The sequence below is a fragment of the Phoenix dactylifera genome, unplaced genomic scaffold, assembly GCF_009389715.1.
Source record: "Phoenix dactylifera cultivar Barhee BC4 unplaced genomic scaffold, palm_55x_up_171113_PBpolish2nd_filt_p 001592F, whole genome shotgun sequence".
NCBI classification, from domain to species: Eukaryota; Viridiplantae; Streptophyta; class Magnoliopsida; order Arecales; family Arecaceae; genus Phoenix; species Phoenix dactylifera.
This window is the reverse complement of record NW_024068897.1, coordinates 50,430-72,395: the sequence shown is the minus strand read 5'-3', so window position 1 is coordinate 72,395 and position 21,966 is coordinate 50,430. Positions and strand designations below refer to the sequence as shown.

The window sequence follows — 21,966 nt, the reverse complement described above, 5'->3', positions numbered from 1 at the left end:
AGAAAATTATGCCAATGAAATGATACAAGGAGAGGAGGCTTTCCTCAGAAAGGAGATAATGAGAGGGGTTCGAAAGTGGGAAGAAAGAGAGAGGGGAGAGGGAAAAAAAAGGAAAACCCGATCCAGAAGGCTACATCCAGAAGGCTCAGCAGGCTGATCTATAATTTATTATCCTATCCAGGTCTGTTTAGCATACGGCATAGGCTTTTTGGGATTTTCTTGGCTCCTAAATATCATTCCAATTGCATGCTAAGACCCGATCAGTAATTTCTTGGGGTTATGTAAGAATTTAGTAGTTGGAGGGCTCTGCACTCTAGGAGCATGGAGGTTCCTGAAACTAAAGCTAGAAAATCTGAACTTATTTTTCATAAATTTGCCATGGAGACAACTGATGGATATGGATCTTATGCTGAAGGCTCGATCGAGAAAGAAGGAACTGCTTTGCTGTCATTTTTTTGTTTTCTTTTTGGAATTTTTTACCTATCATCACTTACCTGAGGGTTCATGCAAACATCATCCAATAATACAAATGAATTGCACTCCAGAAAAAACAATTAGTTCTCAAAGACATTCTTCTACAACGATCATATTAATTATTAGTTTCTTAATCTAAAAAAGAGGGTTTTTTTAGAAAAAGATCATGTCATTCTTCTGATTATATATTGAATTTACCCTGCACTGCATGTGCACAATTGGAATTGCCTTATAGCACAGTCATTACCTTCACAAAGTCAGTAACAATTATCAGTTTTTTTTCTCCCCCACTTTCAAAAAGAATCCACTTTCTGTTACTTGATCAAGTAGCTCACCACAAAAAAACAGTACAGCAGATTCCAAATTCTCTGATCGATTGGTATCATCAATTTACTAGAACATACATATGAGATTCAGTAGCCTGAGCACTAACTAAAATCTGCAAGATTGCAGTTGCATTCAAGGCGACACCACCAACTTCTGGGTCCATTCATCCTTGTCATTGCTGAGGACAGATGCTATGGTCTGGTACTGGAATGCACTTTCTGAATCCCTACTTGCTTTGCTGTTGCTTATCTTCACACCTACAACACCAGCTCCCCTCGACTCGAAAACTATGACCAGCCACATTCATCGGTGCCTATTTTTAGTCATCGTAGAGCCAGGGCTGCCATTTCGTCTGAAATATGATCTTGTAATTTTGCATTGATCTGTGAACAAACGCTGGAAATGGAAAACTTCTTTGAAGCATGCCTAGAGATTCTCCTGTAGATTGGTCCACCTGCAAAAATGAAATGAAGGCAACAAAGCACGGTGTCATGCATTCATACAAGTACTATAGCAGTAAATCTGCGACTGAAATTAAAACATAAAACCTCATCACTAAATTGATAGCTGGAAACTGTTCATGCTAACTATTGAACCCAAAGACCCTAAAATCCAGAAATTATGGGTTCAGATATGCGTTCAAATGTCTAGTTCGGGAACTTGGTATCCCAGTTAACTAGAACCCGCAAAAACTGCAAAGTTTGATTTTGATATTATGATTAGCTCCTCAGACAGTCAAAAATCCATGATTTGCTCCTCATAAGTCAGTTAAAGCCTCTGCAAGTGTAAAAATTCAAATTCTGTCACGCCTATAAAAAAAAACCGCAGTATGCTGTCAACCAGTTTCTCAAGTTACTTTTTTTCCAAATTTCGTTGTCAATCTTTTGGATGGGGACCTTGCTCAGAGCATCCAAAGATAACAATCAAGGCAAGCAGCAATGACAGTATTGCATAAAGATAATGGTCCAGTAGACTATACTGATTTGAACCGGACCAAGATGGGGCCCGAGGTAATGTTTGTGGTACACAATGATCTGAAAGGCCTAATACTTTAATTTGATCAAACTAATGGACTGATGAAAAAAAGTATGATCTCCCTGAAAAGCATGGATAAGCAGTAAGCCCATTTGTTCAAGATAGAAGACATTAATCTCGAAATAGTGTAGCTTGACATGGGGAGCCAAAATACAAGGTCAGAACCTATCACAATTTTTGACTGCTTCTAGGGGTTCGACTGATCAGGACAGAGGACTTGCTTGCTAGTATTCGAGCATGTTCTAACTGCCTGCAGGGGTTCTAACCTTGTATCATGCAGTGCAATCCTGCACCGGATGTCTAGCTTTTTGTTGTTTCAAAGCTAGTGTAACTTGATCACAAAGGTACCAACCATGCACTCTAAAATGGTTCAAGACCGTAAATTCAAATTAAGCTAATCTATAACTTGAAGCATCAACTATTCATAACATCCTATAACTTAAAATGGTTCCTTAAAAATGAAAGTTGCATAAACTGCTAAGGTTGGAAGCAAAACATTATGGGAAATATAGGGTAGATGGTTCTCATAAGCCCACCAAAAATGAGTTTTAAAACAACAATATTTAGTAGCAGGCAATGTTGTAAATGTAGTTCAACTGCACAGCGTAAAGTATGGATGCATATATTGTGAATAGATGGGAAGGAAGATAACAAGCTTGCAAACAGAGCATATATTACACCATTTAGAAACAGCTAACTTCCATAGGTAAACTAGTAGCATGCACAAAGAAAAGACATATATCAAATAAAACAAGGTAGAAAAAGATTAGCACAACACTGTTGTAAGGTAAACTGAAATTCCTGAATTTCTTTGGTTTGGGTCATAAAACCCTATGGTTCACCACAAAGTCGCATTTCTTTTGTAATGCTAAGGACAGGATGTTGACCCACAAGTCCTACAGACTATCTGTCACCAGGACTACAAGCTTCATAATACCTCCTCAGCAATATAAGCATCGTGAGTTTAGCATTGGTTATGCATCCAATTAGAAGACCAAAACTAAAGCAATAAATTTGCGTGCGATAAAAATTTCACCAAGATCTAATCCTCGGGTGCATGTTAGAGAATTATAACCTAGAGCTGAAGTAAAATGACACTCACCTTTAGTATTTTTAATCCCATTTCTTAGAAATTGAATTAAGAAAGACAAATATAAATATTATTATCCAAGTTACCAACACAAAATGGGATAAAAAGACAAATGTAAGCCAATAAAAATATTATGCTTTTCCTCCCAGCAAATAGAACAATACAGAAATATGCGTCATTTACGAACATGAACCTGATTGGAGCCAGTTAATGGCTCAATACAATCTTAGCATTCTCCTGGTGAATGAATGAGAACTCATGTGCCCCCCCTTCCCCGACCCTCCATTCCTCCGGCTGCTGCTCCGCATGGGTGTCAAGTAGAATCTTAGCAAGCCATTGTCGAAATGGCTTGGGGAGTACCTGGCACTCCGGTTCCTCTCCAACACAAACTCCTCCCTCCTTTTTTTCCCATGCCCATTGGTCTCGACGCCGCTCCTTCTCATGCTCCCAAACCCACCATTTCCATTGAATGAGCTCCTCGAGCTTACACTGCTGTTGCTCCTCAAAATCTTGCCACTATAACCACCAGCCCGCAGCTCGGGCCACGACTCCGAGAAGGATCTCTCAACCACATTGGCTCCTCCCTTGCTGCTGCCTCTCCGGTGTATAAACCCCCAAATGTTCCATGCCTTGCTCCACCTCTTGGACTTCTTTGTAGCACTCCCTTTACAGGAGTCCCTGTAAGCCGACTCAAAGCTCTCGGAGCGATCATCCCTCAACGAGTTCGAGCTCAAATCTCTTAAATCCCTATCAAGGAGGCTCCCCGGGTGGAAGGGAAAGAACTCGGAGCTCCCGGCTGGGGACACCTTGGCATTGGATGCTAGCTTCGGCTCGTTGATCTCGACCACCTGCTTCCGAACGGAATTCGACCGCTCGAAGCTTCGCCGGCGCCGGCTAGATGTGTCCGAGTAGTAGTCCCGGGTTTGGGTGGAGCCGCCCGGGGTCACGGCGTCATCCTCGACGGGGATCTGGCTGTCCGACCGCTGGACGGCGGGGGCGGGGGCGGGGGCGTCCTCCACGACGGAGAGCATGGGAGGAAGGCGGGGGAACACGGATCGGCCTCCGATGAGGTAGCCGTCCCACGAGGCCCTAGGCTCGTCCCACGAGAACCGGGGGTCGTCGAGGGACATCCGGCCGGCGTCGAGGGACATCCTGCCGGCGTCGAGGGAGAACCGTGGATCGGTGTCGCAGGACCGCCGGCCGAAGGCGTCGACGGCGATCTCCGACTGGGTGTCGCGGAAGCGGCGGGAAGACTTGGGGGGCTTCTCCGGCGGCATCGCTGCCGCCTTGCCCTGTTTCTTGAGCTTCTGCTTCCTCCGCCACTTCTGGAGCTTCTTGCTGAAGACGGAGGCGGCGAGCCAGAAGCTACCGGCGATCTCCTTGAGGTCTTTGGGAGGGAGCTTCTTGGCCTGGGCGGCGGAGTCGAGATCTATGTGGTCCTTCATCGGCTTCAGCTCCGCCTCCACCTGCTCTTCTCCCTCGATCTCCCCCGATGTCCCCATTACCAGGACGGGATCCACGATCTTGATATCCTCCACATTGTCTCTCTCCTCCTCCCTCTCCTCTTCTTCATCCTCTTCGCGGGTTTCCAGGACGGGAGCCGTGACGGAGGACGGGGGAGGAAACACGAGATTCCGGCACTCGGCCTCGATCTCTCCGCCCGCCGCGGCGGCAGCCGAAGAGGAGGAGGGCAGGGAGGGGTCCCGGACTCCTTGCTTATCCCTCTCGTTGTCGTCCTGGTGGAAGAGGGACCAGAGGGTGTTGCGGACGCGAACGTCGCAGGACTTGCGCTGGGGCTCGAAGGCAGCGGAGGCGCGGGGACCGGAGAGGCCGTCGCCGCGGCCGCAGGAGAACGATTTGCAGCGGCGGAGCTCCGGGCGCAAGAATGAGGAGGAGGTGGGCTGCGCTCCTCCTCCTCCGCCGCCGGCGGCCTTGTAGAAAAGGGATTTGAAGGCGGAGGAAGTGGACTTGCGGGCGGTAGTGGTGGTGGAGGAGGAGGAGGTGTCGAGGCCGGCGAGGCGCTCCCGGAGGCAAGAGGCGCAGAATCCAGTGACGTGCTCGTCCGGATGGAGGGGGCAGGAGGAGGCCGGGAGGCGGGGAGGAGGCGGTGGGAGTTGGTGATGAGTCGCCTGGACGTCGAGACTCATCATGGATGCGTCTCCTCGCCGTTGCATGCGGTGGTGGCGGTTCGGCTTCTTCTCCTTCTTCTCCTTCTTCTACTACTACTAGTACTAGTTAATATTCTTGGCATGGTAACATCGGCGTTCCTCTCAAAATGTTTCTCGCTTCTTAGCTCTTCTTCTTCCTTCGACGCTCGTGGATTTTTGAGAACGGGAGGGAGGGGGGGAGGGGTTGTGGGAGTGAGGGTGAGGGGATTGGGTAAAGGATTTTTCAAGGAGGGGCGAGAGAGAGAAAGAGACTCGGAGGAGGTGTCCGTAAAGTGGGGGAAAAATAACTAAATGAATAAAAATCAGGAAAAGAGAAAAAGCAAAAGCAATCACGCTCCGTCTCCCCCCCCCATCTACTTTTCCTCCTTTTTTTTTTCACTTTTTCTCCTTTCAAATTTCTTTCTCCCCATATTTTTTTGCCTTCCTTTCTTTTAAGGGCCCTTATTTATCACTTGATCCGCACGCTTTTTCTTTTGGAAGGATTTAGGACATGTCTTATTGAACCCAAAGGCTTTGCCCGAAATGTAGAACCAGCAACTCTTTGGCATGTCGACCTACCTACTCGTGTAGGATAAAGTACTTCTTCAACCGTAAGACAAATGCCATTTAGAAAAATATTTGGCATCATTTAAATCTCCCAGCAAAAAAAGTTCGATTGTTCAGTTTCATTGCTAATTAGTATTTGATGCTATGTGCCATTAGTGAATAGAGAAATTCAAAAAAATAACTAAGTTTCCCATGGATCACACTTCTATTTAAAATTTCAGCGTTATTATAGCGTTGCTTCCAAAGAGGGCAAAATAATTGAAGTGTAATTGTCCCATAAGTTTTGTTACTGACAATTTATAAATAAGATATTAGATATAGAAATGGCAATCAATCAAGTAGCTATGACATTTTCGTATCACGGATTCATATTCTGCTAAGAGAAGTATCCAACTCAGGCACCCAGGCAAATTAGCCAATTCTACGAACATGTGAAACCTACAATGCTTAAATACAGAAGTGGCTCAATAAATTTAGAGCCTTAGGCGAACTCACTAATAATAATAATAAATTTATTTAGAGATCTCAATATATTTATAGCTAAGAATTTTTTTAGGAGTCTCAATGCATTTATAGCTAATAGAACTATTTAAGCTACGTATTACATTAAAAAAAAAAAAGAGAGTATGTATTTGAACTTGTTTATCTCGACAGATTCGATGGCAAGGAGAAAAATGGCTGCATGCACATGGTATTGATATTGTACCCTGGACACATTCAACTGCAAGGAGAGATGGGAAAGAACTGTTTGCCGTCCGGAAAGTATTGATAAATTTTTTGTCTTTATAATCTCTTTTTATTTGAGAATGCATTTTTTTTGCAGTTATATTATCATCGGTGCATTGAGTGGTATGGAGGAGGGAGGGGTAACCGAGAAGGAAGGGTACGCCCGTCAGTCCGTCAGCTGTCTGCCGTTCCTTGGTTTTATGCATGCGATCAGACGGCTAGGACGTGACTTAGATGCTGATACGAATAAGTGCAGCAGTGGGCCACACGTGTCTACCAATCCCGGGAAAAGGAAGAGAGGGCCTGGCATAATTCCGGAAGGACGGTCGTCCGTCACGGAGATCACATGATCTTAGTAAGTGCAGGGCTCACTGTTTGTCGCAAATTATGCGGGGAATGTGGTGCGGCGTCACGTGAGGAGGAGCACCACGTTTTAGTTCTAGCTTTCTCTCTCTTGTTCCCGGTTCCCCATCGCCTTGGGGCTCGAAGTAATAAAAGCCGCCTCCTGTCCTCCCATTCTCACCCTCGCTCCTTTCTTTCTTGTCCTCTCTCTCTCTCTCTCTCTCTCTCTCCCCCATGAGGTTTTTTTTTGTCTCGTGTGCTGTGTGGGATACAGAGTGAGCTAACTCACCCACAGTGACAGGACATGCAGCGCTCCTCCCAGTCCCCACCGATCAAGCGACACATGCGCTTGCCCGCGAGTTGAGTTCGTGCACCGGGTGGTCACGGGAACTGGTATTTGGCATAAGAAGACAAATGCCAAAAAGAAAAAGAGGGGAGAGAGAGAGAGAGAGAGAGAGAGAGAGAGAGATTCCCTCCTCCTAGAAGTTATCAAAGGCTTGGAGCTTAAACATGAAGCGCTATAATGGACGCACAGCGGAGGGGAAAGTGTAGCGCAATCTAAGATGCATGACTGGCCAAGGACAGACAGGTTGGTTAGGACCAGGGATTAGCTGGATCCGTACCTGGCTCGGTCGGGTGGGGGGAAATGGCTCTCCGCCTTTGGAACGCGGCCCATCAAAGCCCTGCTCCTCCCTACTTAAACATATATTTCCGCCTTATGATGCTGCTTAGTATTCAATTATTATGCATGGATTATGAGAGAATATTGCGGGTCATGATATCCCCCTCCCCCTTCCCTAGCTACCATGAAACTACTCTTATCTATATCTATTATTATGGTGTAGTCCTGAGTTTTTTTAATTGTGTTCTTTATGATTTGATGGTGACTAAAGAAGGATTTTTAAGTGGAGGGCAGTGGCGGGTGCAGGAGCTGTGCTAATTATCCTCTCTTATATATATATATATATATATATATATATATATATATTTTCATTAAGTTTTCCTTTGAAAATTACGTTTTCTGATGGGAAGATACGAAGGAGATCACTTTCATACCGTCCGGGAGCGCATACAAAAGCAGGCTTGGAAGATCTACAAGCTCGTTCGTATTTTGTTTTTGTCGCCAATTCCTTATCGTTGGGGTGAAGATTCGGATAGGGTAGTCAAAGTATCATCAATTTGTCTCTGGAGCTTTTGGATATGGGGTTCGAACTTTCACTTTCTTTGCCTTCGTTTTTCATATGTACATCTTTGTTTCCTTCTCTTTTGAGATATTCCCGATTTTTTTTTTATTATTAGAAAGTACAACTCCTATTGCAGCCCTTAATCCACCGGCAAAAGAACAAGAAGGCATTGAGAACGTTTAATGGTTGTTAAAGATTATTTCATCTCCATAGATTAGAAAGCATGATATGTCCCAATTAAACCCAAGGGAAGAGTTTAATCACGAAGATTTCTTAAAAGACTAAACTATGACAATTTCGATCCTTAGCGGGCTAAGTCGAGCAAATCGATGGGGAAACTAGGTTGGACTTTACCACGGTAAAAGATCCTAAACTTCATAGTAGGAGGACCACATTGCAAAGACCGGCAAAAAGTAAAAAATAACTCATGGATAATCAAAATAATTAAGAATGAGAAATGCGCAGAAGGAAATAATTAAGCACACTCGGATTAATTTTCAGGCTGAAATGACTGGAATCAAAATACAAGAAATTCATAGAGCCAAAGTATCTTTCAAAAATTGCTTTGACTGCTATAAGTTTCTAGAACCAAACAATAGCACATGATTCATATGTGCCTTAATTTCAATTTTGCTTTCTGCTCGGCCTAAAGTGAATCGACCTGCAAGACCAAAACCCAGACTTTAAGATCAATTGATCAACCATTGCTTGCCGCGTGTAAAGAATTTTGGTAAAAGTTTGAGGTAAATAGCTACACGACAGTCATTCCGAGCGAACAGAGTAGCTGACCTGTATCCTCGCCTTCGCCTCCGACCCCGCCTCCGCTTGAATCTTGAAATGATAAATCTCTTGATTCTTTCTTGTTTGAAGAAGATGGTTTTGAAGTGCAACTAAATGTAGAATACCTCGCGAGTATTAGGAGCTAAGTTTTTTCTCACATAGCATATAGTCAATCCTCTACAGGCATCAGATTCTTGAGTTGATTCTATGCATGCAAGAGATTTATAATGTACTGTCAGGGATAAGCCTGCTTTATTTGTTGCTCTGTTAAAAACTCATGCTAATGTGTATGTAAGAGCCCTCATGATTCACCTGTATTTAATTATGCGGAGACAACGAAGGAAGGGGGAAACAAAGGAAAAGAAAACGTTATATGCTAGAGATTGTGTATATATCTGCAACACTTTGTGCCAATGCTGTAATATTCTCTACCCGATGGACCATAAGGACTACATAAAATCTCGGGACACTGCATGTTCATTTCTGTAGAGGTGCACCGAGATAAGTGCTTGATAAATAAAGTTTACAGAAATGAGTGACTGTGATTGGCTGCATGCGCTGTCACAGGTTGGATGCAGTGTAGTGCAGGGTATAATGTCTACATTTGAGACTTATGTCCATGGCTCTTGCTCTTTCTTGCTGGCACGATCGATGGCCCCCTCAATCCTGTAAATGCAAGACTTGTAGAGAAAGGCCAGGTAATCGATGATGGTTTCCTCTTGCGCCCCTTGTACGGGATCAAGTTCAAATGACCAGTCCACAAGAGTAGATTCTTCCCCATAATGTACGAGTTGCAGCGAGTTCACAGATCCATCGAGCCCCACATTACTCGCCTCCAAGCGATAGACATAGCTAAAAGAAGCAGGGTGCGTGAGAGCCAGCCTTTCCTTGATCCATGATCGTTCCCCATCATCCCGAGGAAACATAAAGCCAGAGACCGGGGGCGAACATATCCAGGAACCCCTTCTTCTCCCTCCAATCTCGTGCAATTCTCTACCATAGGGCATAGGCATCCATTCAGCAAGTCTGGAGCTTTGTGAGACCAAGGGCCAAACCCGAGCGATCGGCGCGTTCACTATTCCCCCAACTGACCCACGCCACTTGTCTCGTCTTCCCTCCCTCGCCTGCAAAACATGGCAGACCAGGCATCGAACCCATGCATTAATGGATACATTAGAATCGAGTTTAATTTCGATCTTCCAATGAAGAAGATTCTTTCTTTTGTTCGTAACTAGAGGCGAACAAAGAGACATTGTGATGCTCGGCAGGGCATAGACACGACTTAACTTGTGAAGAATCGGCTGGCTATTCGTCTCGGCTATGCAGGTGGGCTCCTCGTTGGGACGTATTGCAAAGCTTTTGATAGGAGAATCTGGGTGTTTGTCATATGGGTGATGGGTCGATGGGGGTCCCCATTGCAGCACTTTTACGGGGCTTTATATCGGCAATTTGGCCGAGAAAAGCCAAAGCCGGAGAAATGCAGGTAATGGTAGGACACAGCTTAGATGCATAAACAGGAAACGGAATGCTAAAACGGCATACCATGCGATTCGTGAGAGACTCAAATCCCGGTGGGGCGGGGGCCCCTTCTTTCTTTCCCTCGAGCAAATTCGACGAGACGAAGAAGGCTCGCCCCCGCTCACAAAGCAACTCCGCTCTTGGATTAGCAACTCTAATGAAACGCTGGATCGAGTAATGATGCCCGACTTAAAAAAGGTCCCCACATCCTGACAGCATTCTTGCCGCAAATGCCCAAAAGTAACAATAAACAATTATTTAATCTATACAGTACAGATCCCATTACAGGGGAATCCCGATGAAGGAATGCGTCGTTCGGCTGGCTGTGAGAAGGGGACAAAGCATGGAAGAAGCCCGAGCAAAAGGACAATTCCTCGGCTAAACCTCCTCGGGGATTCACGGTTTGCCAAGGAAATCTTCGGCTTTGGCACCGCAAATGGCCGGAGGGACTGCATTATTATTCAGGGCATGCCTTGGAGTTCACGAAGGGGCCCGTGGTATGAGAATTTTACGATAAAGTGGGGATTGGATTGCATGGAAATCATCGCTCCTAGTGTTTAAAGGTTATTCCAAGTGGGGAAGCCCTGCATTTATTGCTTCTCTGTGATGGAGAAGCGGTGGTGTTGTCCAGCGAACTACATATATTCCCTGGCAAAGGGAGCACGAGAAAGTAGAAGCTGCTCGCGAGATAAAAAGGTGCCATCTTTTCTTTGCCGCTCAATCCTTGTGATTTGATCCTATGATCGTGGCTTTACGTCGAAGCATCATCACACCCTTTCCCAAAACACCCTAATTCAGTCGGCCAGGCCTTTGCTGCTTGCCTAGCTTTGTGCAGTATGAACCATCCTGTACAGGGGGTGCACGCTGCTCGGATGGGTTCAGAATAAAGGCTAACCCAGAACCAAAATCCTTAACCAACTCTATCTGGTTCTCGATTTCTGGAACCAAGATTGAAGCACCTCATGCAGGAAACGAACCAAACAAGAGCCCAACCCAACCAAGATTAAAATTAGTCAAACAAGCCCACAAAGAACAAACGATGGACAATGCAGACCAACAAATTATCCATCCATCCAACAATACCATGCAGCAACAAAATTAAAGAAATGTTAAATCATGGACATTTAGCACGTCGCACCAATCATTCCACCCCAATTCATGGCGAAGGGATTAGTTAGAATTTATGGCGAAGGGATGCTGGTAGAAGCATGACTAACATTATCCAACAATCTGTGTAAGGTGAATTAAAAGTAGAAATCCAGAAGTCGATGCACACTGCACACCGTTAGGGCTTAAAAAAATGGAGAAAATTAAACATGAAGCAAGATGCTAAGAACATGTACAACTAGTTTGGTTAGGCGAATTAAAATAGAGATATAGTGCTACAGGACTGCATGAATGATGCAGACATGTGGAACTTCAAGAAAATCTCAGAAAGTAACTGTAAAATCTGGCATTTCTAAAGTTGCTATGAAGGGGCCAAAATGATATTACTCCAGCAAAAACCAATTGTGACGCCAAATATCCAAAATTGTGAAACACAGTGTGTGATACCTCTTTTTACAGTTATGCTGTGCATTTGAAAAAATCAAATTATTAAAAATATCCCCAGACAGTTACCGACTCAACAAGGTTCCCATCAGTTTTTCCCAATCTGTTTTAACTGTTGAGGATCATCTACCTAAGTAGCTCTTTGTTTGAACCTTACCGGCTATGAACCTTCAAAAATGAGCAAAATTGGACCCATCTGGAATCTCTTAATCGCCAAGCCAAGAAACACAAAGAATGTCTGATTTCAGAGTAGCCTACATGCTGAAGCACCACTACAGCATGCCCATATGGCGGACAATATGCCTTCAACGTTTCTTCTTTGAATTTTTAGACCTGAAAGAGAACGCCAAGAAATAACATGTGAGAAGCATAATACTCCTTGACTGGGTTAGAACTTCTAAAGACAATACTATCTCTTCTTGTAATCTGAAAAATCATAATGAAATGCAGTATATCTTTCTAATTTTAAGAAACGCTTGCCGTCTCAAGTTTTAACTAGAATACATGCAAGCCACTATTAATCATACATAAATCAGGCACTTATCCCACCTATGGCCCAACATGTTTCACTTTAAGAATGCAACATATCACATTTTAAAAGTGTGATTGCTCATAATATAGTTGATAGAAATTGCACTCTATAACTTAAAACAAGACTTTGGCATGATATTCAGGTCAGGAGCATAGAGCGCATCTAAGAAGTTTCATATGCTATCAATACCTTCGAGAAGACCTGGAGGGTGAGGCCTGAAGAGCTTTGCCCTTCTTGTCATCATTGTCATCAGCATTTTTGTTGGCATCATTGTTATTGCCATCATCGTCATCTTCCTCAGAGTTGACCTCTGCAGATGGCAAGCTGCTCTGGTAGCTCATCCGTCTTGGAATAAAGACATTGAAGTAATACCTCACCAAATCTTGTCTGCTCTTGGACGTGAAACATTTCTCGGCGAGTTTCCAGAAAGTCATGCAATATGACTCAGGATTCAGTCTTTCAAGAGGGTCAATCGACATCTGCTCCCCATGTGTCCACAACTTGGAAACGTCTTCACCCATTCCATCAAATTCCCAACTGAAGAAAGCTTGACCCAAGTCAGACTGGAGTTGAAGTCTTGCAGAACTTACATGAGACCTAATGCAGGCTATAGATCCTGGAGAGGCACAAGCACATGAGTCTGGCCTGCCTTTCCCAATCGTCACCTCACTTGTTCTTCTATCATCACTTTCTAATGGCCAGACTCTGGTACCCAACCACCTTGAATCATCCAAATCTTCGTTGTCCTCAGAAAAATCTTTCACACTGGGTAGGCCTGTCCACTCTAGAACATCAGCCTGAAAGGAGGCACCAACTCCAATTCGCTTCTTGAGGGCAACAAGATGGCGTGCATTTACTTTCAGCTTTTGAGCTATTCTTGGAGATCTCCGTTGTGGCTGAATTACGGCCGCTTTCCGTCTCTTCCGTGCTTGTTCTGAAGACTGCTCATCATTTGTCCGGTTCATCCGAACATGCAATTTTTCATTTCATCATGGCGCCAAAACAATAATCATGTCAAGAATGCAAAAGGGACAATTTCAATAAAGGCATGAATTCAAAAAGATAACTTCCCACCATCAAGAGAAAATGCATGGGTCAATCAAGTAGCTGAAAGCTCGTGAAAAGACACAGCAAAAATATTGCAGCAGAAGACGTCCAAATGAATATAAATTTCAACCCAGTTACAAACAAAAGATCCTAACAAACATATTTGAACATGTAAGCAGGAACTTCATCACAACAATAGGAGCTCCAAGAGTTCGCAAAGGAGATTTCTATGACTATAATTCCTCAAATCTATGGGAACATCCTGAGAAAAGCCAAAAATAGGCATAATGATTTCACATGCATGCAAGCATGCTTATCCACAAATCTAGGCCTACTGCAAGAAATGGGTACTGATATATGATATATTCCTTCCGATATTTATAAGTTTGACTTGTCTTTTTCAAAACATATTTATGCATTTCTAATGCATGCTCAGAGCAGCATTTTTACATGTACAAAATAATTTAAAAACTGTTCATTTGCCAAAGGAAGCATAACACAGCATGCCACAAGGCCCTGTTCATCATTTCATCCATATTCTGACAGATACCTCCCCCAAGGTGCAGTGCACATTTGCATGGTGTTTGCTTTCTTGTACGAACATCAATTTTCATAAAACAAGTCATTTTTCAGGAGTCACTGGAGCAAATTCAGTTACCCCAAGGGCATTTCGTCCTAATACAGGAACAGATCTTTCTTATTACAAAGAATGTTAAGAAGGCATCAGAACTGGCAGAAACATTGTGCTAAACTAAAAATCGATAGATTTGAATAGATGATGGCGAAAAAGGCCAGTTCTCCTATCACAGTACAACCAAATGGATGTTGTTCTGCTTGTTCTTGCGATTAAAAATGCATGACAAAGAAATTTTCTCAAATAATCGTTATCCATCATTTATCTTTGTCAAGGTCAGAGATGCAGTTTAATGCTTAAAGTTATACAGGTAAATAAAAACAAAATAAATGTCAGTAAAATCTATCAGGTTAAATTTTCAACTAATCATACAAAAACAAGTCAAAAGAAAATCATATAACAATAATAATAATAAGATAATGAACTCACAGATGCACTGTTACAAATCCTAATATGATCAACGGTTTATAATCTATATTTAAGCATGAAAATGAACAGCTTTATATGTGAGTAAGCCAAGTTTAAAATCAAGAAGCATGCATGAGTGTTTCAACAAACGAATTGTCAGTTTAAGTACGCAAGTTAAAGAATAAAGCAGTAGAATTTATAACACCACATGGACATTCTGATGCATCAACCAAATATCTAATTACCATTACTCTTGCAGGCACAAATTGCTTTACTGGCATGCACTTGAAGCAAGTCTCGCATCAGCCAAATGATGTGAAAAAGGAGACTCAAGTATTGTCACAACTATGTTTCTAATAATGCCATTGTAGTTATGTAAAGGCATCAAAATGTCTATTGATTGTTAGATGCCATAAATAAAAACTTACAAGAAAACTATTGTATGCATTACATTGATTATGGTGATATAGCAGTCTTTATTAAATTTTATAATAGGAATAACATGTAATAGCAGCATGTGAGAATGTAATCTGACTTTATAACCATGAGTGGATTTGTTTTGTCCGATATATATATAAACTTGTCGAGATATTAATATAAAAAAACTTAAAAGTATTCCATGATAATGGTCATATGTGGTTATGGTGGATGATGTTTTATTTTGGAATTTAGATGGATGTATAATAACATAACAGAAGTACCCAAATTTTTATGATGATTGTTTTAATGTTATAATGAAATCTTGTTGAAAACATGGTCACAATAGGGCAGCACTAGTAGAGTACTATTGATAGTTCTTTAGGTTCTTTTCCACATTATCATTCTTGTCAAGTTACATCTGGAAAAGCTTCTCTTTTTTTCCGAAATTTCCCTTTTCCTTCCCATCCCATTTTATGTTTGTGCTCATACAGTTTCTATTCAACACAGACACAACTCAAATGACAAGGATAACCTTACATGTATACATCTCCCATGAACTACTAACTAGTATCACAATGGGATAGGATCTACCATTAGAATCAAAACCCTAGAATTTTCGTATAATACAATATCTCCTTTGCAAACCTTCATGTATCACTTCCAGATCAGGAAAAACTAAAATCCATATAATAAAATTAAAACCCAAGAGATATTGTAATGGCCTAGGCCCACAGTCCAACCCACCATATGGGACCACCTTTAATGTGCTGCCCCATTTTTTCATCACGGGCATGCGCCATGTGCGCATTTCTTGCCCTCACCGTCCACCGTCTCTCTCTCTCATCTCTGTCTCCCTCTTTCTCCAGTCTTTCTCTATCTTTCTTTCATTATCCTACTCTCACCTTCTCGCTCACTCTCTCTCACACACACACTCTTTTTCTCTCTCCCTCTCATTTCTTTCTCTCGGTCTCTCTTTCCCTCACTAACTTGTTTTTCTTAATGCTCATCTGAAACTAGCACTTTTGAAAAGAAAAACAAGAGGAAAAGCCAAGCAATTTAAGCCATCATCATGGTCAAACCTCAATCCTTTCTCCATGTCAAATTTTTGGCATTGTAGGAGTAAATCTAGGTGGGTTTAGGGTAAGATTTAATTTCTTAAACTGCAAAGATATTGGATAAAAGTGGATTATGGTAGAGTAAGTATGTGTGTGTTTTGATGGTGATATCAGAGCAGGTAGGTACAGCCCTATTTCAATCCAAAAATTATAACTTGAACTTCGGTGGGTATCTTAATCTTAAACATTAACTGAAAGTTGTTAATTCATGAACCAATAAACCTGATAAATTAAGAATTTTTGGAGCATGTTTGCTTAGTCAATTAAATCGTTAAAATGACCTGACGTGCAATGAAGGGCAAAACGGAACGGAGCACTAACATTGCATTTTATTAAATCCTTACTTAGATATAGTATTTTAGTATGATTTTTAGTGAGATTGTAAGAATAATGTTTTGCTTTGAACTTGGAAAATTTCAAGCATTGATTTAGAAGGGAAGTATGGCAAGTTGCTAGATTATCGCAGTTGTCCACAGAATAGGGCTAATTATTGCACTACTTAGATGTAGAATTAATTTCTAAAAATGTTTTGTTTTGAAAATAGGATTAGTATATTTCTTAACTGCAAAAGTTGGTGATTTTATGATTCTCACATAGGAAGAAATGAACTTTTCATTTGGATCAGCTTGTAGCAATATAGACTTACAAATTGAAAAAATTTAAAACCAGTAGCAAGGTTCGCCATCTCGATACCGGACCCTGTATAAATTAAGAATTTTTGGAGCATGTTTGCTTAGTCATAGCCAGAAATGCGACATGTGATTGATGCCAAGCCACGAGGAGCGGGCATGATTGGGGCTAAGTTATCAAAAAGGTTATTCTATAATTTGGATTGTGAGTATGGCTGATTTGGAACTTGGTGAAATTGCATGATTTTTCAATTATCCATAGTTGAATCGGTAATTCAACTATATATTACTGTATTTCTTAAATACTTCTCGAAAAATTTCCTCATATATATACATATATATTTGATCTAAATTAAATTATAGGAGTGTATGTGGGATGCTTCCTAGGTTATCATGCTCACTGCCTTGTTTTCTCTTTCATTGTACAGATACTACAGGCTGGTGGGGTATTATTTGGGGAGTGACTAGGAGCCAGGCTAGTTGTTTTGTAATGTAAACTTCATCTTTTGGATAGGAAATATGCCTTATAAATTAGTCTAATTTTGTTAGTAGTAATAGGTATTTGCATCTAAAATTAGGGGTGTGGTAACTCAAATGCTATTTGGATACTTGTGTGTTTGAACCCATGCATGACAAAATGTTTAGCACACTGGTTTCTAATGAACTATTTCAAATCCAAGTTAGCGGTTGGTTTGGTGAAAGGCACAATTGGTTAATTATAAGATGAATATTTGGTTCTATAACTTTTGTTATCTATATGAATTGACTATGGAATTTTAAAAGCCCTTGCATATTTCAAGAGGTTAAGTCTTAAGGAATATGCAGCCATGTTGCATGCCTGGTTTCATGTGATTGGGGTTTGGGGCATGACGCATATAATTTAGATTTATAGTATTTAACCAAAAAGATTGAAATATATCGAGTAAAACCATAATCTACAAAAAGGCTTTAACAGACATCATCCAGAGCCAGGTGAGACCCGCCAATCATGTTAAGTCCAAAAGAAAATTCGAAAAGAAAGTTTCGGTCGGGACGACACCTGTACAAGAAAATTCCAAAAGATGCCCCATCATGTTAAATTTCTGGAATATGCCATGTCTACAGTTCATCATATTCATCCGTGGATAGATCGACTATCAAAAGACAGATGCAAAATCTTAAACCGAGCGACCTAATTTCTTGTTACCATTTTCAGTAGTTCTATTACCTTAACCTATCATGTACACAAAAAAGAACACGACAGCGCGAGCAAAGATGAGATCAAAACTATGGTAAAACCACTGGAATTTCACAGCAAACAGAGCATAAGAACATGTACACTCATGTTTCTTCAAAGATCGCCTGAGGATACTTTAGCGAAAAGAAAAAAGATTACCTCAGGATACGAAGGAAAGTCCTCGACATTAGCGAACCCGGCCGAGCTCAGGTACATAGTACGCCGCGCGATCAGCACCTTCTGCAGCCATTCCCCTCCTCCTCCTCCACCGCCGCCGCCTCCAGTCATTCCACAGAAGGGGTTGGCGGCGCAGGTTCTCACCAGCATCAGCATGTTCTCGAAGTCCCTCTTCCTCTTCTTGGAACCCGGCGACCCCGGCGAAGAACCCAGAGTCCCCGCCTCCTTCAACCTGTCCATTCTCTCGCTCACAAGCTCGCGGATAAGCGCTTCGATCCTCCTCCTCAGACCCGGGCACAAAGAAAACCTCCGATCGCACGGACTCCCTTCACCGCCCCCGCCCAAGAACCTCTGGACCCAGCGCTCGACGAGATCGGAGCGGAGCGATTCGAACCCTGGGCTCTCCGGCGAGGAATCTACGGCGAGAGTGGCGGAGATCTGGTCGAAGTGCCGCCGGAGCTCGGTCTCGGGGTCGGCGAAGGCGGGCGAGAGAGAAAGGCCGTTGCAGGGGCTCAAGAGGGGGAATCCAGAGGGACACCGTCAAGATAAAAGGATAGGCCGGCCATCGGAGTCCGGTGTTCCGCGGGGCTATAAGACGGAGGGAGGAAGGCGGGATACCGCAGTCGAGAGGGAAGGCAAGTATGTCGCTCGTTCGGGTTCCGGTGACCGCCGAGGAAGGGGGGTGTTTTGGCGCCTATTTTACTCTTTTTGGCGGACGCTTCGTTCTCCTCGTGCTTACTGAACAGGGGAAGTTAGTTTTGCTCAAAGACTGAGATCATAAATAACACCCGGAGATGATGACTAGCATTAGCGAACGGAACAAGATCTGAAAACACACATGTTTGCCTTTTCGCTTCGTGTGGCCAATCATAGCCGTTTGATCAGATCGGAAAACGGCCCATACGTGCGTCGGTTCCATTTGTTTTGGAGGGGGCCGGGGGCTAGGATTTAGGACAAGTCACAGTTGCGGGATCCGAATTGTGATACCCAGGAGAGAGCAGCCCCGCTATCCGGAATAGCAATGTCTACACAAGTAGAAACCAGTGCCGGTAGAACAAGAGAAATTGGGGGAACAAACTTTGGTTTCCTTTTAGGTAGAATATTTCTTAATCCGGACACCTTAGACCATAGTGGTACAGAGTATACCGGATTGTTCGTCGAATAGGAAAGGGGCAAGAAGTCGATAAAGCTATTAGAAAAAAGGTTGGACAAGATTGATGCCTTGCATACGGCATGAGACACATATGGAGAGAGGACACTAAAAACACCTTCCCATTTTGATGTTGGTCAACCTGAGTCCTTTTTCCTTTAAACAAAATATACCCAATGGTCGATCATTAGTCATTCATCCAGAGTTATAGAAGCAAGCTAACTTAGATGGAGCTTATACAGGATTACGACCGATCCATGATTGGAATCAGACTATATAAGACAAGGTCTGAGGTTTTTGTAAAGGTTGGCTGATCTTTACTGCTACCGAAACCAAGACACCTTAAACATCGTCGAGTTGCAAGTAAGAATACATCATATCATAGAGAAAATGACCCGGTTTAGCTGACTGTTTCATCCATCTAATATCTTACATATGAGCAAACAACAATCTGAAGCTTTTGATGCATTTTCATTAAAAAGTAATATGAAAAAATTATATGAAATGCCTGAGAGTCATTGTAACATTGGGTTCTCAACAAAGCATGAATGACGACGCGACATGAGGGAAAAAAAATCAGATAAAAATAAAAATACTTTATTATTATAAGTAACGACTGTTCTATTTCAAAAAGAAGTCGGTCTTAGAAAGCTGCAGCAAAGATTGATGTCAATTAGGGCCAGACCCCAAGGGGTGCAGAGGTTTGGTCTGGACCATGCTTTCTTTCCTTGTCCTAAGAAAGGACAAAGAGCATGGAGACGAAAAGGGCCAGGGGGAGAAATACTCACATCGCGACCAAGAGACTCATCACCAGTCACCGCTGCATCTCTTCCCTTCGGATCGGGTGAGCCCAACAAATGGTTGGGAGAGAAGGGAAAAGGACTCCCACCGCTCCTGAGATATCAAAGCCCGCAAGCTGCTTGGTTGGTGTAGGAAGTGCCCCAAATGATCCTATAATGGTTTTATGCAGCAATAAACCATGAGATGCACATGAGAAAGGGGAAAGTGTTTAAAAAAAAACAAATGAGAGGAGATGGATGAGATTTGAGGGTTTGAATTTGGACGGTTGTGAAAATCTTTGCATGGTGATGAGGTGGTGAACAAATAATATAAAAATAAATAGAAAATGAAACTTTAGGGCAAGGATTTTGTGTTTGGAATGTTAAGGGATAACCATGCCCTTGTGTTATGACGATTCTTTCCTCCAGATATAATAGACATGTTAGACCAAAGGCCAGAAAGTGTCAGCCTTATCCATGGCATCAAGCATGCACTTGCTAATTTTACTCGATTGACCTCTCCCCTCCATCATAACATATAGTTATTAGGTAATTTTACTTTGTTCTCCTTGAAAAGGGGGTTCTAGTACGCTTGGATGTTTCAAGCTGGATAATTGAGCTGCTATTTGTGATGTCTTTATATGAAATAATCCCATGTGCTCTTAAAGGTCTCTTTCTTTTTCCCTTTCTTCTTTGTCTATATGCAGCATCGATTGTTCTAGCACCTCATCGATTATCAAATGAAGCATTTGTTTTATTTTATTTCGTACCCAATTCGTTGCTGGATCGGGCACAACCTAATTTCTAGTCTTTTCTTTCACTTTCGAATGAATCTATGAAACGAGGCAGATTTATCACACCATGCAACCTTCTATTTTTTTTTATTGCTGAAAGGTGGCATGAGGATGTTTATCTACCAGTGGTGTGCTGGCGCGGCGAGGACTGAGGATTCCTGCGGCTTGCATGACATACTCGGCGGAGGAGGATGTTCCTGCGGTTCCTAGATCAGATATGGAGGTGTGCTTTGGATCGCCCTGACCAGTGGTAGATGTGGGCATCCACCGAGGTGTTCCTGCGGTTCCTAGAGGCCTCGGCTCGGAGGTCTGGTCATGAGCACATGGGGACTCGTGCTGCCAACCTAGCCTATCACTATTGGCTGGATAGGAACGCCCGAGTCTTCGAGGGAGGCGGCCTTCAACCAAGGACGGTGGCAGCCCGAGTGCTAAGGCACGTGGCGGAGATATCAGGCATCATTGAGGCATCACCTTCTGAGTTAGCCAGGGACATATAGGGCCCCATTCTGCTCTTGCAACGTCTAGGACTATACATGTCTCCTGGGTGCTCCCGCCTCCTGGCTTCCTGAAGGTGAACTTCGATGGCAGTATCATCGAGGATGGGCGAGGCGGCGGTGTGGGGTTCGTCATCAGGAACCATGATGCCAAACTAGTAGCAGCAGGGGGTCAGCGGATTTTTGACTCATCAGTAGTGTCCGCCGAGCTGCGAGCTACTTGAGAGGGTGTCTCCTATGCGAGGTGAATACTGGGCGCGGATCGCCTCCTCCTCAAGGAAGACTCGATCATGGTGATCGAGTGGATCCGGGGTCGAGACCGCTTAGTTGATGACCAACCGCTGCTCCACGACCGCGCCACGGAATGAATCGAGGAACTGAGGACGTTTCCAATACCGACAGCTTCATAGATTATTGGAGGAGTGCGTCTCTCATCAGACCTTGCACGTCTACCGGGAGGCAAATAGTGTGGCAGATTGGGTGGCAGATCGGTGCTAGAGTCTTTCTGTAGCATTTTGCTTTCTGATTTTGTTGGCCGCATTCACGTCCGTCATATGTGAGTCACCGATGTACCAAAAAAAAAAAACTCTTATACCTATGAAATTCTTTTTCTTCTTGTCTATCATAGATAATCCATGAATCTAGATCGTCTTTCAAAAACAAAATAGGAATAATTATAGCTCAATCAGTTCCATTTTTCTTTGGAGGAAAGAAGTCTAGGGGTTAAATAGATGGTTCGATATCTTTACCTGACTCATCCAATACCATTGAATTTTTTGATTGGATAGCAAGAAGTTGAAGGGTTTTTGATGGTCTGACCTCCTACTACT

At 42.9% G+C, this 21,966-nt stretch overlaps 3 protein-coding genes and 1 long non-coding RNA gene across 4 annotated transcripts; 1 reads left to right on the top strand and 3 right to left on the bottom strand.

Moving 5' to 3' along the window:
• LOC120108852 lies at nucleotides 1–1,230 on the top strand. The gene is made up of 2 exons (XR_005510016.1): nucleotides 1–181; nucleotides 928–1,230. It is a non-coding gene; the product is annotated as an uncharacterized LOC120108852 (long non-coding RNA).
• A 1,744-nt stretch (nucleotides 1,231–2,974) lies between these two features.
• LOC120108851 (protein OCTOPUS-like) lies at nucleotides 2,975–5,357 on the bottom strand. Its single transcript, XM_039122581.1, has one exon. It carries the CDS (start codon nucleotides 5,098–5,100, stop codon nucleotides 3,142–3,144), a length of 1,959 nt encoding a protein of 652 aa, XP_038978509.1. The 5' UTR covers nucleotides 5,101–5,357; the 3' UTR covers nucleotides 2,975–3,141.
• Nucleotides 5,358–9,283: 3,926 nt separating this feature from the next.
• LOC103704179 lies at nucleotides 9,284–9,685 on the bottom strand. The gene has a single exon (XM_026803472.2). The coding sequence runs from the start codon at nucleotides 9,683–9,685 to the stop codon at nucleotides 9,284–9,286; it is 402 nt and encodes a 133-aa protein (XP_026659273.2).
• Nucleotides 9,686–11,714: 2,029 nt separating this feature from the next.
• Nucleotides 11,715–20,154, bottom strand: LOC103704178 (AT-rich interactive domain-containing protein 2-like). Its single transcript, XM_039122584.1, has 4 exons — nucleotides 19,858–20,154; nucleotides 17,902–18,657; nucleotides 12,463–13,214; nucleotides 11,715–12,074 (listed from the first exon to the last, which is right to left on the bottom strand). The coding sequence occupies exons 2-4, from the start codon at nucleotides 18,157–18,159 to the stop codon at nucleotides 12,047–12,049; spliced, it is 1,038 nt and encodes a 345-aa protein (XP_038978512.1). The 5' UTR covers nucleotides 18,160–18,657; nucleotides 19,858–20,154; the 3' UTR covers nucleotides 11,715–12,046.
• Between the last annotated feature and the right edge of the window lie 1,812 nt (nucleotides 20,155–21,966).